The sequence below is a fragment of the Phalacrocorax aristotelis genome, chromosome 7 (assembly GCF_949628215.1).
Source record: "Phalacrocorax aristotelis chromosome 7, bGulAri2.1, whole genome shotgun sequence".
Classification (NCBI taxonomy): domain Eukaryota; kingdom Metazoa; phylum Chordata; class Aves; order Suliformes; family Phalacrocoracidae; genus Phalacrocorax; species Phalacrocorax aristotelis.
Window position 1 is genome coordinate 16,767,231 of NC_134282.1, and position 17,478 is coordinate 16,784,708.

At 48.4% G+C, this 17,478-nt stretch overlaps 1 protein-coding gene across 2 annotated transcripts in view; it reads left to right on the forward strand.

Moving 5' to 3' along the window:
* Positions 1-2,495: 2,495 nt before the first annotated feature.
* The window catches only part of P3H2 (prolyl 3-hydroxylase 2), a 77,153-nt gene continuing 62,170 nt past the window's right edge, over positions 2,496-17,478 (forward strand). Inside the window, exon 1 of one of the 2 annotated variants that reach the window (XM_075098967.1) lies at positions 2,496-3,272. In XM_075098967.1, the coding sequence (XP_074955068.1) occupies positions 2,811-3,272 (462 nt within the window). In that variant the 5' untranslated portion in view covers positions 2,496-2,810. The remainder of the gene's footprint in view (positions 3,273-17,478) is intronic. The other variant, XM_075098968.1, reaches the window with a different exon arrangement.

Consider the following 17,478-nt stretch of genomic DNA (forward strand, 5'->3'; position numbering starts at 1 on the left):
CATGAGGGATATCTCAGGCATCCTGGGGCCTGATTCAGAGTTGTAACATCCTAAACTAACAATTATTCTCCTGGGTAAAATTCTGCCTTTACGCATGCAAGGCTTATAACCCAGCTTCCTTCCAACTCTAGGAAGGCAAGCTCACCTTGCCTACCGTGCTGTTGGCTGTACCACCTGCATTGCTGAATTGTTACAGTTCAGATCTTCTGCAAGAACAAGGCCCCCAATCAGAGGACCAGCAAACTTCTTTCCATTTGGTGGTTGCCTTTTCATTTAGGCAGTGAGCAGGGGCATAGAAAGAAGGGTGGTTGATCAATCAATTGCACTGGAATGACCCAGAGACATCCTTGACTGAGATCCTTGTATGTGGTGACTCTCTTTGAACTCTTTGCCACAGTTAGGTAGCAATGAAGTGTCAGGGTGAGGGAAAGCACAGATTATTGTGAACAAAGAAAGCATGACCCTAAGCAGGAGAACTGCAAAGAGGGGGTGGTGGCAGCCTGGTCCCGGAGTGAGTGGGTTCCTACAGAGAAACCCCTGGAGGAAGTGCAGCAGAATTGGGCTGCAGGCTGTCAGAGCTAAGAACCTTTTCTTTACTGTTTCAAAAAGGATTTTTAATGAAAGAAACATCTGGATGAGAAAATGCAGCTGTCTGAAATAAAACATTTTGGTTTACTTCATTCTCTCTCCAGTCATTCATGTACTTTGCATTCTTTCCTACGCAGGGCCTCAATGTTATCACTGCACGCGCAGAGATGTCGCTGACTTGGAAACAATACAGAATTACATAGAGTACTTCTGCAACTAGGTCATCTGAGGTCCTTCCTTCGGAAAGTGCACCCAAGGAGTCGGGTGCTTTATCACTGTAATTTGTGGCAGAGGTGACTCCCACTCTAAACTTGTGCAGTCATTAGTGGCATCTCTGTCATAGATCTAGGCAGCAAATCCTCAAGTGACCCTTGAGAAGGTTGAAGTAGCCCTCTCATAACATCACCTCCGTTTCCCAGGAGTGATGATAACCCTTTCCTTGCAAAAGGATTTATCTGGACCTGAGAACTTGTATCACATGGGCAAGTGGTTACAGCTTGTACCTCTCCCACTGGAGATCTCCCTTCAGCATGTTTGGTTCCTCCATTGTGAGACCCTCCCCAGCGGGCAGCCTACCAGGGCAGAAGGATGGAGGGACACCTTTAAAACATTTTGTGCCAATTCACAAGAAAGCAACAAGGAAGACTGATATTAAATCTTTGCCAGATCGGAAAGCTCTTCACCAAGAACTCTAGTAATCTCCAGCCATGTGGGAGAAAAACTTCCCTTATGTGAAACTGTTGTAAACCAGACTCCATAATCTGATCACGTGCCCAAACGGAGGGCATTGAGCCCTGTTTCTGATCCTGGACATAGCAGCAAAAACAAGGCACAATTTGATCAAAGCCACTAAAGCAGCAGTGGGGAAAGCCCAGCATGACCGTGAGGAACATCTGGCTTGATGCAATAACAAAATCTGGACCAAATGGGTTTCAAGCATCTCCCATTTGCAGCTATTTTGGTCTATGAAAAGATAGCTAACAGCTATAGAGTTATTCCTGAAATGTCTGAAATAACTGAGGCTACAGTCCCTGGTGAGACACCCCACTGAACACAATGCTGTATGCACAGACTTTGGAGTACTTGAGTCAAGAGCAGCTTGCAGTAAAGCATCTAACAGGATCCAGAATTTGCCCATTCCCTCTCACTCAGGAACAGCTCATTTCAGCCAAATTAACTGTATTAGTATGAAAAACTTCTTGCTGACAGGTGTTCAACACTGAGATTATTTAAAATGCCAGCTAAGATTTTTTTCTATGTGTCACTAGGGTGCATTGCCAAACATCTCGTCACAAGAATGCCTTAAATTAGCGAAAAAAAAATGAGTAACATTTTTGGCAGGTCAGGGCTTTGCAGCATTGGAAGAGAGAAACCTTGGAGGAAGTGAGACAAACACACAGCTGGGAGCTGAAAAGGCTTCACCAGCCACTCACTGTGCCCATTCCAGCCGATTTATTTGCAGAATTCCCAGCGGCGGGAGGCTGCCGGGGCAAGAGGGGCTAGGGGTGCAGAACCCAGCGAAAAACGGCTCCAAGCAACAGCCTCACAGCGGGGCAAAAAAAGCGTCCTGCGCAGAATGGCGCCAGCCGCGGGGATGTGGGGCAGCAGGGGGAGGAATGGGGCACGGAAGGGAGAAGAGGCAGGAGATGCTGCTGCTGCTGCCCTATAAACCACCCCGGGGACAATTTAAATTTCACGACGTCATCTAAAAACCCCTGCAGCCACGGGGCGAGCCGCGGAGCGGGGATACTCCTCCGCTGCGGGGGGGGGCCGGGGGCGCGGGCGGGGGCGGGGCGGGGCCGGGCCGGGCCGGCGGCGCGGGGCCCTTTAAGAGGTGCCGGCGGCGCGGGAGGGCGGTCCAGGGCCGGGCGTGCGGGGAGTCGAGCTGCGGTCCCGCAACCGCCTAGCGCAGCGCAGGGCAGCAGCGGAGCCCCTCGGACCCCGCCGCGCCGCGATCCGTTGCGGGGTGCCTGGGCTCCCATCGCACGGACCCCCGCGTTCTGCCGCACCGCGTCCCGCTGCTCGGACCCCGGATCCCACTACACCGACACCCATTGTACGGTGCCCGGCTCCTGTTGCACGGACCCCACCGCTGCGGGACCCCACCGCACAGTCTCCTATCGCAGCCCGCCTGCGGACCCCGTCGCACCGAGCCCCGCTACACGGTGCCCGGACCCCGCCGTTGCGGGGACCCCATCGCACGGACCGCCGGTGCGGCGGGCATGGCAACCGGGAGCCGGCCCTGGGGGGCACTGCCGCTGCTGCCGCTGCTGCTGCTGCTGCCGGCGGGGTGCCGGGCGGGCGGCGGGTGCGCGGCGGAGGGCGGCCCGCTGCTGGAGCCCTTCGACGCGCTGTACGCCGGCGGCGTGGAGGCGTACTACGGCGGCGACTTCGCGGGCGCGGCGCGGTGCCTGGAGCGGGCGCTGCGGAGCCGGCGGGAGCTGCGGGACGCGCGGTTGCGGTGCCGCCGGCGCTGCCGCGGGCAGGTGCGGTTGGCGGCGCCGGGGCCGGGAGCCGGGGGCGACCTGCCCTTCTTCGGCTCGGTGCTGCGGCGTGCCGGCTGCCTGCGGCGCTGCGAGGAACCGCGCCTGGGGGCCGCCTCCCGCCACCGCGCCGCCGAGGAGGTGCGCGCCGACTTCCAGCGCAGGGTGCCCTACAGCTACCTGCAGCGCGCCTACATCCAGGTACGCACCGCCCGCCCCCCCGGGCAGGGCTGACCCCCGCCCCGTCCTTCCTAACACCCCCCCGCCCCCTTCCCCCCCCCCCCCCAAAAAAAAAAAAAAAAAGGTTATTCTCTCTTCCATTCTCCCAAAACATCCCAGGTGTGGTCCCCCGCTTCCATCTCCCGCCAGCCGTCCAGGTATGGTCCCCCAATTCATTCTCAGTGATGTGCACGGTCAGTGGTCGTGGCTTGTTCCCAACACGCAGCATCCTGGATGACAGCTCAGACTCTGTCCAGCCTCGGCTTACCTGTCCTTCTCCCGATTTGTTTTTCTGGTTTGTGGGAGGGATGTTCTTGTTTGTCTTTTAGTGTAACGCAGCGTAATTCTGGAAATGATCTGTGTTCGGTGGAGAGTTTGCAGAGAAAAGCCCCCCCAGATCCTCTCCCCCCCAGTACCACCCTGATGCTCTCTGCCAGAGGTGTTTCTCTTTAAGGCAAACTGAACTGATGCTCTGTTCCAGGAGCACAGTGTGCGCAAGAAGCTGAGGCATATATAACCTTTGCTAATGGGATCTGATGATGTTACATGAAATACTATGCATAACACTACACAGTATTTAACAGCCGCTGACATCTTGAGTATTTGTCCTCTTTTCCCAGTAACTTCTGTCTTGTAGCTGTTACCTTCCCAGAGGAAGACAGTGTTATTCTTTGAACTTCTTTGCCAAAAAGAAGAAGAGGGGGGGAAAACCCAAACCAAAAAGAAACCCATGCCAGGATTGTTGAGGGTATTCTTCTTTTAGTTCAAGACTTGTGCCTTGTCAAGCCAGGCACCTTTATTGAGTCTTCCTGTTCATGACTAGTAAGGACAGAAACCGTGGGAATTCTATTTTATGCCAAACTGAGTGTTTAAAACATTTATGGAACATTTCCCGCTGGATTTCTACTTTATTTGAGCACATTCATAACCTTTTAGTTGCTACAGGGAACTTAATAGGTGAAGACCTGAACAGCGGAGCACGGGGAGGGTGATTCTGCTGAAATCCAGTTCCAGTTGGAGAAGCAAACATCTGTCCTAGGCAGTGCCAGTGCCTCTGGTGTAGTGCCTCTGGTGCAATGCCTACACAGCAGCAGAACAAGGAGGCAAAATCAGCTACTGCGTTTTAAAACCTTTTGTAAAATCATAGCTATGTTGTCTTCTCCGTACTTCCTTTTCTGTCATTGGCTTATTGTAATTTTTACAAGTCAGGGACTAGAACTTCATTGGCTTAAACTCTAGTGTCCATGTGCTGCATAGAGTTCCTGAAAGAAATCCTGGGAGTGAACTGGTACTATAATTTGGCTTGTACGCAATCCCAGTCAAATTGGCAGAATTTTCCTGTGGCCCTTACCCTGAAAGATGCACTGTTTAATGTCACCATCAGTGGGAAGTAACACTAAATTTGCCATGCTAAAAAATGGATTTCTTCTTCTGAATTCAAAGTCTTTCCCAGAGTCACAAAGGTTTGCTCACATTAAGTTCACCGAAAAACTTTCCTCAGAATTAGGGAATGGGTTTTTTTGTCTCTCTCATATCAATGTACAAAACTCATGATTATTTGGGAATATAGTATATTTTCCCATTTCTGCTTCTGCTGGGTCTGAGATTTTTATTTTCCTCATTTAAAAATGCATTGTAATCTTATCAGTGCAATGTGGTTAAAACAGCTTTGTTATGTGTGACTCATCTTAATTTGCTTTTGCAGTGTCTGGAGATCTTTTATTCATTCTAATGCATTGATTTTCCTGCTCTCGTATGGAGTAGTGGATGTTCTTGCTATCTGCATGGATGCCCAGGTGTTGGGCACTCTAGCCAAGGGAAGGTACTCTTTGAATAGAGCTGTTTGTTTTTAGTACCTTTTTTTGTTAACCCTTTCTAATACTCTTGGGTTTTGTAAGAAGGACTCTGATCAGCTTTGTCCCACAGAGCAACCTGCAGCGGTTTGTCCACATCCTCACCCTGCTGCTGCCTGCATGTGTGTTCTGTTTCCAGGATTGCTCTTTTGATCTGGCCCAACAAGTCTGTGTGCAGAAGAAAATGCCCCACACTGGATTTGCCTGCACTTGCACAAAACACGAGGTCTAATGCACTTACATGCACTCGGATGTGAACCATCTCCTCCTGCCAAGGCTGAGTGCCAAGGCTTTGGCATGTTCCCTAAAGGTTGGGGTGCATCGGCACGTGCACCCTCCAGGAAGAGCTGGGCTGCAGCATCTGCTCAGCTTTTCATCTGAGAAGGGGAGCTGCAAAGCGGGACTCGTGCAGCCCCCACCCCCAGCCTTGCTGGGGACATGTGGGCAGGCTTCATGGCTCCAGGGGTGGCTGTTTGACCCCTGTGTTTTGCTCCTTGAAACAAAAAAGGAAATGAGATGAGGTTAGACATCCTGCTGCATGTCCTGTCTGGCCCCTCCCAGACTGCGTGGGGAGCCCTGGATGATGGGCACTTGAGTGGGTGCCGGGCTGGACAGACCATAGAGGTTGGTGGCATTTGTGGTTTGAGAGAGGAGGAGCAGCCTGGAATGTGCTTCCCACCTCCCATTCCTGCTGACCATGCGCTTGTTTGTTCCTCAGGAGGGGAGAAACACAAGCCTTTGGGAGAGAGTAACAGAGCAAGGAATAGAATAAAAAAAATCGAAGGGTTTGGCTCTTGTGCTTTGCTTTGAAAAATGGTGCTTATTAAACATGAACTAATCCTTGCAACACCCCTATGGGGTATGAAAAGCAAATGCTTTTAGTCCTGCTGGACAGATGCACAGACCAAATGTTGGCCAGTACCGTGTGTGCTCTGCTGCTTTTGGGGCAGCAGAGCCACCCCGTGCACCCTGGGGGCAGGCACAGCGATGCCCACTTACGATGACATGAATTAGTCTCTGCAGTGAATTGTTGGGAAACTGATGTTAGAATTGGAAGTTTGGGACTTTCTTTGCTGCAGAGCAGACTGTAGCGGCTGCTGCATTGCTCCTGCTTCTGAGCAGATGCTCAAGATACTCCTGCACAGACCACAGTAGAGGTGCATGGAGGTGACCATGTAGTTAGGTTAAATACCGGTAGTATCGCTCTGTAAGAACATGTCCCAACAACATCTAAATCCATGTCATCCTATCAGTTCCCTAAATTATTTCCTAATTTTATTTTTTTCTCTGTATTTTTCTGAAATAGAAACAGTAGCTGTCTGAAGACCACTGTTCTGTTTCACAGATGTGATCTGAGTGGGCTTTTTTTGTAACTAGCATAATGTGAAGGGAGACTGTGGTGCACTGTGGGACTGGGACAGCTTGTGGGTTCAGCGGAAGATTTCTGTGGACTTTGGGCTCTGGATCAGGCCTCTGAGGTTGACTGCAGTCTCTATAGAGACTATAGACAAATATTTTTGAACAAGCAGCCCAAGTCCAAATGTGCTCACAAGTCTTCTTTGCAACTCCCAAATATGTATTTTAGGCAGGAAGACTCCTCCCTTTCCTAGGATAGCTGATATTTTCAGGTAATTTAGAAATACACTGGGTACAGCTAGCTGAGGCAGTTAGTGTGGGATGGGTTCTGAGAAGATGTGGAAACAGATGAGAACATTGGATTTAACTCTTGTAGTGTGTGTAGTGGGCTCTCCAGCCCACAGAGAAAAGGTCCTTCAGTGGGTTTCTGATGTCATGTCAGAAACATGACAGAAGGGCAGTTTGACTTATGCTGTTGGCTTTCTGCTGTGTGCTGGCTGCTTGGCCTTTGTCAGTGAAATACCCTCTAGGCTTGGCAGGTGTGTGTGTGTGTGGGATCTCTTTGCTGTCTTAAATATTTTATTAATCATGTCCTCCTTGCTTTGCCACCTGAGTCATCTTGTTTCTGTTAAAACCTAGCCTGCAGGCCATGATGTTTCTAATACACACACACACACCCACACACACACACACCCACATCCTTTTTTGGGAGTTTTCTAGCTCTGAGAACGGGTGGAGGAGGAGGGAACAATGTGTGCTGCACAAGTGTTTGCTGGCTGAGAGCTGCTGATTCAGTAGCTGTGTTGGAGCTTGCTGCGGATGGTCTGCCATGAACCCTGTGTCAGAGCATCGCTTCCACTCCTGGTGCTGACTCCTGCAAGTCAGTCTGGTCCAAAAATAACAAGTAACCTGGAAAAGTTGGTCACTGTATCAATTACAAAACCAGGTTTTGCCTCTTTTCTACCCTGCTAACCCATCCCTCAAAGTTTCTTTCCCTCATCTCATCTTGTTCCCAGCCACAGCATCGCCTGGCCTGTTTGCTGGGTAATTACTATAGCCAGTTTTCATTTTCTCTGTATATTGGTGTGCTGCTCCTGAGCAGTTGTTCCGATTTTGTAAATGCTGACTCACAATGGTCTCATCTTCCCGCTTGCCTGTATGCCCTGCTGCACATCAGTGAAGCACAGCAGGAATCGTATGTATGTAGTCTGTAACCACCAGCCTTGGATCTAGAGGGGGAAAGGCCTTCTGGTCTGTGCTTGCATTTAAAACAATAAATAAAACAATTTTCCAGTGCATAGGAGACTGCTCCTCTCTTAGTAATGTGAGATCATAAATAGAACAAGAGGTGCAAGAGTCCAATTCAGTCTTGCTTATTCTGTCTTTGTCTTGAGTTCCCCCTTGCCATGCCTGAGTTGTGCTTCGGTTCAGTTATCACCAGGATTTCATGTGTTGCAAGCATAAAACAACAATGTTTAGGTTTTTCAGGTTGTAGGAGAGGCCGTATATTTGTTGTTTCTTTAAAAAAAAACCCCAACCTTTTTTGGTCATACAAACTTTATACAGGCAGCATAATCTTTCTAGTTGTCTTGTTTGAGGAGAACATTGGCTTCGCACTGTTTTCTCTGCTGGCTTTTCCACACTGCAGCTGATGGGGCAGTGCTGGAGGATCTGCTGGGAGCATATCCTTGGGTCACGCTGTGCTCTTCTGCACACCCACACCACCAAGATTTCTGAAATGCAATGCAGACATAAAAATAACTTGATAAAAGACCATAGGAGAAAAAAAAGAAAACAGAATGGGAGCCCAAACTCACAGAAACCTTTGTGATATAGATTATTGCCCTGCTCCATTTCTGCCTTTGAAAACTCCCTATTTATGGGAATCCAAACTCAAGGAAGCAGACTTGTGTATATAAAACCAGGCCGCTAACCTCTCCAGACTGATCATTCTGTCTTCTCCCAGTGCTTATGTGAGCCTTATCGCCAGCCATGCTTGGGCATCTGTCTCTGAGCGCCTGTAGCAAGCCTCAGGATGGTTGATAAGGTATCTCCACCAAATTCTTTCCACCTCGAGGAACTACTCACTGCTGCCCATCTCTGTGCTGTTTCACAGAGCCAGAGTATTTTGTCTCCATGGCAGACATCTGGATTACCTGCCTAGGGATCATGGAGTAACTCTGGATTCACGGCAATGTAGTTGCTTTGGGATTTGTTTTGTTTCATTCAAGGGCTGATACTTTTCATGAATGTTTTGTTGTTTTCCTTCATGCTGTAATGCTGCATGGACTTAAGCAGATAATAGTGTCCTGTCCTGGGGTGAACCACAGCCTTTGGGGGAAAGGTGGTGTTTTCACTTATGGCCTCTCATGGGTAGTGACACAGAATAATGTGCAAATTCACGCTAATAAAAAGTCTTTGCAGGAGCAGCCTACTGAGGCTATTTCTCACCACAGCTACCACCTGTCCCGTGAGGTCTGCCCAGTCAGTCGGTCTTGTTTTTGTAGGATTTATATGACACACTCCAAAGACCTATAGTAGAACTGTCAGATACTCATTATTTGGATTATTACTATTAGCAGTGTTTGTTTATCTTTAATCTTGAGAACTGGTGTTACTCAATGCAGGATAAATAAATAGATCCCAGAACTAAACTCTTGGAACGTCTCTTTATTTAGATTTTCTGAGAAAGCATTCCTAGTCTTCACCAGAGGGTAAATGTTAGTGCTCATAAAGTTAAAATTATGTAGACAAAAATAAACTCAGTTTATGGGATGGAACACTCAGAGTCTTCATGGTCGGGTCGGTGTCCTGGGTTTAGGGCAGAACTAAATATCCTGCCCGAAACCCGGGTCACTGACCCAACTGCCCCTGCCCCTGTTCTTGAGGCCACTTCAAATGAAATATTTCTGAAATGTTTCATTCTGAGTTGAAAGTATGATCAGAGAGGGAAAGAGGTGACCCAGTGGTTCAATGCTGACACTAGCAAATGAATGTGTTTTTGTGGTGAAGGTGAGCTAGCAGTACCAAGGTACCAAGAATTACACTGGATTCCCTCACTGTCTTCACAGGAGACTCAGTCTTGTCTTTTTGGACTTGAGTCCAGGCTGGTAATATACTAAAATGTAGACTAATGCTTGTAGTGACTTTCTGCTGGGTTTTTGTCGTTGTTTTGTGTTTTTGTTTTTTTTTTTTTTTTTTAATAGAGCAAATCCAAAAGCAAAGCTACAGCTTTTGCAGATTTTCACATCATTTCAACTAATAGCAAATTAGCACAGCCCTGCTCAGGACTGCTGTGAATCAGGACACAATGAGTTAGCACAAACTCGTCTTAGACCTACTAAACTCATTTCATACAGGCTAGTAATCAGCAATTTTGAAGGCCAGGGCTACGTTTTTTTCTTGTCAAATTCTTCATAGCTATGCAGTCATGCCAGGGGTCCAAAAAATACTGGCAGCAGGTCCCAGCCTGCAAAGTTTCTCATCTTTTAGAGAAAAAAGGTAAGCCTAGATTCCTCTTATTTCTTGGCAATCCCTGGTGCTGTGGGTTAGATGATGGAGACGATAGTACTGTGACTCACATGGTTTCAGTGGATCTTTTAAGGTCTTGATCTAAAGGCACCCCAATGCATGAGCTAGGTTAACATCCCAACTCAGGAAAAACTGGGCACCGATAGCACAGGAGAGCCTATTGGCTTTGGAGAACAGGCTCCTGCTGCTGTGCTGTAACCTGGGAACTTGCCCTTTCCCTGTTCTTTTATCTCCTTAATTTTCTGTGGTTTTTTGCACCGTGCTCATAACTCATCTCATGACAGCTTCATCCACTGGCTGCTTCTTGGCAGAGCCTTGCTGCTGAACTGCCCTGTCCATGTGCTGTGTTGCACTGGGATTTGTTAAATGGCTTTTGCGCTGCCTGTTAATTCTGATACATATGTCCTAGCGAGCACTGCTCTGGCTTCTGCCGAGTCCTTTTGTTGTCCTTGGCCACAGGAATAACTAATGGCAGCTGATAATGAACTGCATGTGAATGAGCAATGCAATTTAGCCCTGCTAAACGAACTTATGCCTAGTACTCACTAGCTGTGCCTGAGGTTTCAACAAGGATTATTCCCATTTCCTCGTACACCTGGTGATTTCATCGTGGATGGCACGGGCAGTTATAAGAAACCACCATGTCAGTAACTGAGCCATTTGCTGCCAACCTCCTGACAGTTGCAGGAGCCTTGCTAGTGGGACTCTGGGCTTGGGGCAGTGCTTGATATCTGGAGCAATGGATTCAGCAGTTATTTGTCTTAGTTTTTTTCCTTTGGTCATTTGGACTGATGAATTAGTCATTGTGATTGGGTTTGTTCCTGAGGAGTAGATACCCCTGTACTCTGCGCATGGCATATTTCCATGTGTATATTCTAGACCGAAGCTGGGCTGAGTTTGGATGCATTGATGTGAACCCAGGGTGACCCAGCTGAGGGCCATGGAGTTTCTCTGCCTTTCCACTGGGGAAACCGAGATCAGGATTTGGCTTGTGCTTTTTAACAGTAACTGATGGCAGGAAGGAGGGTGCAAAGTTCCCTGGATGCTTTTGTTTCAAGCCAATATATCGGCAATAAGGTATTGACATTTTTATTTCTTGGCCATGAGCTGGGGATGACTAATGAAGGCAGGGGGTCTGCCCGTGTGTGGGTTCAGGCAGCAAAGAGCTGTTCCTCATCAGCCTGTGCCTCCCAACCAGTCCTTCTCCTTTCCATGACAACTGGTCAGTTAAACAGACCCTCCAGAGCTGACGTCAAGGGTCAGGGATTTGGCCACCGAATAATTACAGCAGCAAAAATAGCATCCCCTCCCCACCCCTTCCTTCCCACATGCTCCTGCTGAATCCCAGCTCATAAACGTCCTTTTTTACCTTTCTTGGATGGGAAGCAAAGGCCACATGTATTAGCTGGAACATATGGCAGAGTTTGGCTGCAGCCCATTGGTTATGAAGGCCAAATGCTTGTAGCTTCTTGTTCACTTAAAAAAAAAAAAGAGAGAGAAAAAACATTCTTTCAGTGTTGGATGAAAGGCTGAGTCTGTGCTCATGCTGAGACGAGAAGCAGATAGGGCGCACGCCAGCATGCTGACCATGCTGTCGCGCCGAGGAACGCGTCCCCTTGCAGCATGGAGGTCACAAGCTGGCCATTGAGAGGTGGTCTGGTGGCAGCTGCCACCGCCCTCTGCTTCCTGCCCTGATGCTGGTTCTTGGGTCAGGCAGAGCTTGCAGGCAGGGTGCCTGGGAGGATGTCATTAGTACCAGGGGCACAGGGCAGCTGGGAGGTTTTACATGTGAGGTAGCCACACAGGAGAAATTTCTGTCTTTGTAGCACTAGAAGTTTTATTAAGGGTGGGAGGAACACCTGGGAGGTGGCAGAAAACACGTGAAGGAGCAGAACATGAAGGGACGTTTTCAGAAATGGACTGTCTGCACCACCAAAACGTACCTCTGTCCCAAGAGCTTCATGCCAAGGCACTAACATTGGATTTGTGCAGTGAACAGTTTCCCTGAACATGCTGAATGACAGGGGCTCCGATGACAGATGTGTTCAGTGCTCCAAAAACTGGGATTTAGGTCCAAAGCCAAGCTCACATTTGTGTCTTTAAAAAAAAATATCTTGTTTCCACTATAATAAATTGCACACTTATGATATGGAGTTAAAATCTGGTAGCAGATCAGAAGCATGTTTTGGGGATGCTGTTGGCTCCAGGGAGTAGTATGGGGTGCTCACCTGCTTCTATCGCCTCACTGGGTTTGTTCAGGGTGATACCACACTGTGTGCTGTTGCTCTCTGGCATGTGTGTCAGAGCTATTTATAGCATTGTGAGTGTGCATACCACAGCATAGAGCTGGTGTAAGTGGGGTTGGACTTGACACGGCCATTGGGAATAGGTGTGGCTGCAGTAAATGGCAATTGATGCTAACATGGCTGCTCGCTGACCCACATGAGGCTGTTGGATTTCTATCCTGGCAGAGCCAAGCCTTTGCTTGCCACCTTGCCAAGTGGCATCACTCCTTCCTTTGCATGGAGACACTTTGCCAGGTCCTCTGCTCCTCTTTGGTGCAAAGCTACCCTGAGTCTTGCATGTGCTCCCCTCCCTCACAGTACAAGGGGGCTTTGCAATGGAATTTAAACAAACAAAAAAAAAAAACCAACCCAAACCAGAAAAATCACAGAAATGGGTGTTAGACACCAACATGCTGCTTTTCACTGGGGTTTTTTGAAACCAGCTGCAGTGGTGGCCTTGATATCACATTGTGTCCCTGCAGAAAGATGAGCCCGAGACCGTGCTGTGTCCTGTCAAGGTTAGAGGCAGGAGCACTTGGAGCCTTCTGCCTGCAGCTTTGCTGCAAAAACAAAGGGTGGGCAAATCATGTGTGAGAGTATTGCAGGTAGGGCACTGCCTAAACCCACAGCTCTTAGAGGTCGGGGCTGGACTCCCTGAGGGTGTGATGGGGAGATGTGCTGAAGTTCATAGCCCAGGGCTGTGGGTGCAACTTCTTTTGAAGACAGAGCCAACCGTATCCCTTCCCAGAAAAGATCAGTGTGGTACAGAAGGAAAGAGCTTGGAAAACATCCTTCAAAATATTTGCTGAAGGTGTTGCTGTGACCGTGCAGGGACTAAAGCAGAGTCTGTTGGTTCCCTTGCTTAAAAAGCTGTTTTTAAAGTGTTTTTTTTTGCCAAGGCACTGCCTGTTCTAAGGCTTATATATATTCTGGGCTATCTGTGTCCTGAGTTACTCTGTCTCTTTGGAAGCAGATGAGAAACTGCAGTTTCATTGAAACAGTCTGAAAGGAAGAGCACTGACCTGTGGTATGTTGCACTGCGCTGCTGCTGGAAAACACTTCCCCATCCAGGGCTGCCAGCCTCACCCAAAGGATCTGTGATTGAGCAAAATATTTTTAGTGGTGGGGAAGAAAATGCATTGTGTCTTATCCCCATTTTTCTTATTACAGAACTGTGTAATAAGTGGATTTTTTTAATGCACTGGTACTCCTGAGATGCTTCACTGAACAAAACATTTCATTTTGTTCTTGAGTCTTTCTAGGGATAGTCTTGGAGACGTGTAGGTAGGTTGTAAGGGATTGCTTTCTTATTTTAAGGACTTTATCAAACATTATTCTATTCTAAGGAAGCTAGAATTAGTTAAAAAGCATTATTTTCAGAGAGTTCGCATCACCCATGTCCCTTTCAGGTGTGTTGCAAAGCATCCTACCTACCGGGACTGCAGGTGTCTGTGTTGCAGGGGCTGAGAAGCAGCAGGAGTTGTCCCACATGTGGGCAGCACTGATCCCAGGGAAGTGTTTGCAGGCTGTTAAACAGGAGTTGAGATGCACTGATCTCTGCAGGTGGGTGAGGGAACACCATTTGTTTAGAGGGGACTCACGTTGCTTTTGGGAAGGGCTTTTATTGCTTGGTGGTGTTTTTGAGTCCTGCTGATCTCTCCTGCTGAGAGCAGGAGGTGGGGCAGGGTTTGCTGCAGCCTGAGCGAGTGGTGCTGGTGCATCTTGTGCTGTGAATTATGTGGTGTGGAGTCAGCACGCTGTGCGTAGGCACTTCAAGGTGCTGCAGTGACTGCAAATCCCTGTTGTAGACTGCTGGGGAAGCTAGTCTGCAGCCTTGCAGGGACTGCTTCCGCACTCCTACCCCTGGGGCAGACAGAGGGTACCCATTTCACGAAGTTCTGTGCAGCTGTGAGGCTGGTTGGTGTGGTGCAGAAGGGGTTAAGTCCCCCCAGGTTGTCTCCAAATGGGCCCAGCTGGGGGATGAAAGGGCCAAAATACAGCCCCCAGTACCAGCATCACTGGCATGGGTGTGGACCAGGGTACCTGACAGCAAGCACAGCCTTCTCAAGGGGACACCATGGCGGGAGTTGAATTTCTCTCATGTTTGGTCACTTCTGTTCCCTTTGCTTTAGATGCTAATGTCTTTTGGCAGCTGGTAGTTCCCCTCATCCCTTGGTTGGCAGTCTCACTCTGTTTCCTTTAACATAAGCGTTGCATCCCGGTATCCACATGCTGGTGACTCTGCTGCTTCTCTGGAGTCGGCACTCCGGGGTCAGTCGTGCACTCACTGCTGTGACTGCCTGTTTGAGTTTGTCTCTTCCTCCATCCGGCCACCTTGGCTCACTAGGATGCTGCTAATAAAACTTGATTTCAGACTGGATCCTTTTATAAGGCAGGCAAATAGCAAATAAAACAGCAGTGCGCTGCTTTAGGAAGCAGAGTTTGTCCACTCAGCAGCTGTCAACTGTGTGTCCCTTCTGTACAGCTCAAGCTGTGCTGCAAGCTTCTGGTAGCTCTCTGCAAGCATGTTCTGTGTGTTGTGAGGATGCAAAGAACGTCCTCAGCCTCCCACCTCACTTAATTCAGGCAGTCAGCTTCAGCAGTGCCTATACAGCTTTGCCTTTCCAAATTGCCTGGGTCTAATCTGCCAGTGCATCCTGCAGTCCCTCTGCCCGGCTGCTGTGGCAGACCAACAGTGTCCTGTTTAATGAGTGTGTGCCTCCGCTGGGCAGTTATTCAGCTCTAGGCTGATAACACTGTTTGCTGCAGAGCTCCTTCCCCAGATAATGTCCTTGCCTGGCCTGTAGCCTTCAGCTGGGTTACAGCTGAAGCCTAGCTCAGGCAGGCTTCATGCAGCACTTGTGCCTGCATGGGGGAGCTGAAGGTGTTGCACCCCTGGCTCCCATCAGCATGAGCCTTACACTCTCTTGCCACTTCTGCTTCTGTGTGTTGTGCTTTCCCAGCTGTCCTTCCTGCTGCTCAGGTTTGATCTCCATCACCCACTGGCTGAATCTTTCTTGCTGTGACCTGAGCATCCCTAGACCTGACTCACGCCCGTATAAAGGGGCAGACCCTATACGTACTCAGTGCTTTAATGATGGATTAGGGTCTCATTCCAGTAGCCTCAGTGACTTGGGTGTAACTAAGGCACAACATGTGACATCAGTGCCTGGTTCCCCAGTGCCCAGTTCCTGAGTGGGTACTTTCAGCCTGGATGATGGGAAGGCTGAAGTGAGCAGCATGAGAGGGGGTGCCTGGGGGAGGCAGCTCTGCCTGGAAGAGGTTTGTAGAGCACAAGGCTGTAGGTCCCTGGCTGCCTGGGATGTGCAGCAGAGTTTCACCAGTGTTAGCAGCTGGCCTCTCCAGTGTGACAGCTAAAGTTCTGGGAGTTGAACTATTTAATGATTCTATGATTCTTTGAATGTTCCCAAGCTCAGGTCTGAGCTTAACAAAAGAGATTTCTCCATCTTGGGGGACTCATTCCAGTCTGATTTCTGTTTGGGTTTTAGATGTTCAACAAAACAGTCCCTGGAAAATGTCTTTTGTGCTGTAGCACAAGGCTTCCTGCAGGAGCATTTTTAACTCCAAATCACTGTTATTTTAATCTGTGTACTTCTGTTTTCCAAATCTATTTTTGGATCCTTGCTGTGAAATCTAGTTAGATTATAGACTCCTAAATAAACCATTTTTATCCTCCAATGTTTTTTGAATCAAACCAAACCAGGTACAGACCTGAGTAATCATTTTCCTGGACTTTTTCTTTGAAAGTTACATCACTTAATGCTGTCACTGACCTGCTGGTAATCAGTGTGCTCAGTTAACTTGGAAAACACAGTGTAGAAACATCCTTCATGATGGTTTTGAGAAGTATTACATAGGAAAGGTTTGCACATTTCAGGTTATTGTTTACATTCCTATTCCTTTGCTGTTATTTTACACGGTGGATGTTACAGTTCAGCCGCCAAGTTGAATTGTCAGTGGAGTCAGGCAGTGGAGCTGTGCTCGGAAAGGGCTCCAGGTCCTTAGGGATCTTCTGTGCTGCTCTTTAGGGTTGCTTTGGTGTTGCAGCCAGCCTGTGCTGAATAGCAAAGTCCTGCTAAGTAGGATTGCCAGTTGTGCTCTTGCATGCTCTAGGCGTGCATCATAGCTTCTTCTCACAAGTGCAGATATGTTTGGCACTGGGGTGATGAACCAGAAATCCCTACTGGTGTTTGCCTGTGCTGCACACCTGAGATGGGAGGGACTGCTCAGGTGTAAGAGCCAGCAATGCTTGGCCCCATGAGTAAGGGATTATTTCACCGGGGTAAGAATGTACTCAGGCCTAGAAAGAAGCGTCTTTGGGAAGTGATCAGGATTACTGTGCCAAGTGAAGCAATATGTTGGTGTAGCTATCTATGCTTTCCTGTGCCATGGTACAGCTGGGTCAATAGTGTATTATATGAACCACTTCACTATCTATTTCATTTAAGCTACTTAATGCCAAGTCTGGAGGCTATCCTCTACTATTGAGGGAGGAGAGCTAAGCCCAGACAGCTGAGCTCTCAACCATATTTATTTTTGCTCTGTTTGCTTTTGGGGAAGGTACAGTTTGGAGAAAGACAAAGAAGGGAGAAGCTGCTTCTCTTTTCTGTGTGTTTTCTGTGTGTCAGGAGGCCCATCAGGCCTTTTGGATGTTATCATTGTAGATTATCCTGTTGCAAAACTGCAGTAGATTTAGGTTGTGCTACACTCTCCCTTTTATGTGCCAGCAAGCTTTGCCCTCTGCTTTTATATACACTTAGTGCTTTCGCAGTCCTGAGCATGGAGAACTAGATTTGCTTTTAATTAGTAAAGCGGTGCTCAGCTATCTCTTGTATCAGAGCCAGGATGCTGCTCAATGCAAGCAGAGACTTTGTCCTGCCAGTGACCGGTGACAACAGAAGCATGTCAGCGCTAGAGAGTTTCAGGCAGAGGTATGTAGCAAATGCTGCTGGAAACAGCAGGGTTTGGAGCCTCCTGAGTTGCATACTTTGTTCTTGGTCCATCCAGAGGACAACTGCTCTGATTGCCAGACTACACTGTAAGTTGGTGATGGATTTAGCAGAGTGGCCTCGCAGGTGTCTGGATTTGAAATCTGGTGATAAAACTAGAAGTTTTGTACTGCATAATGGCATAGGTGTATCT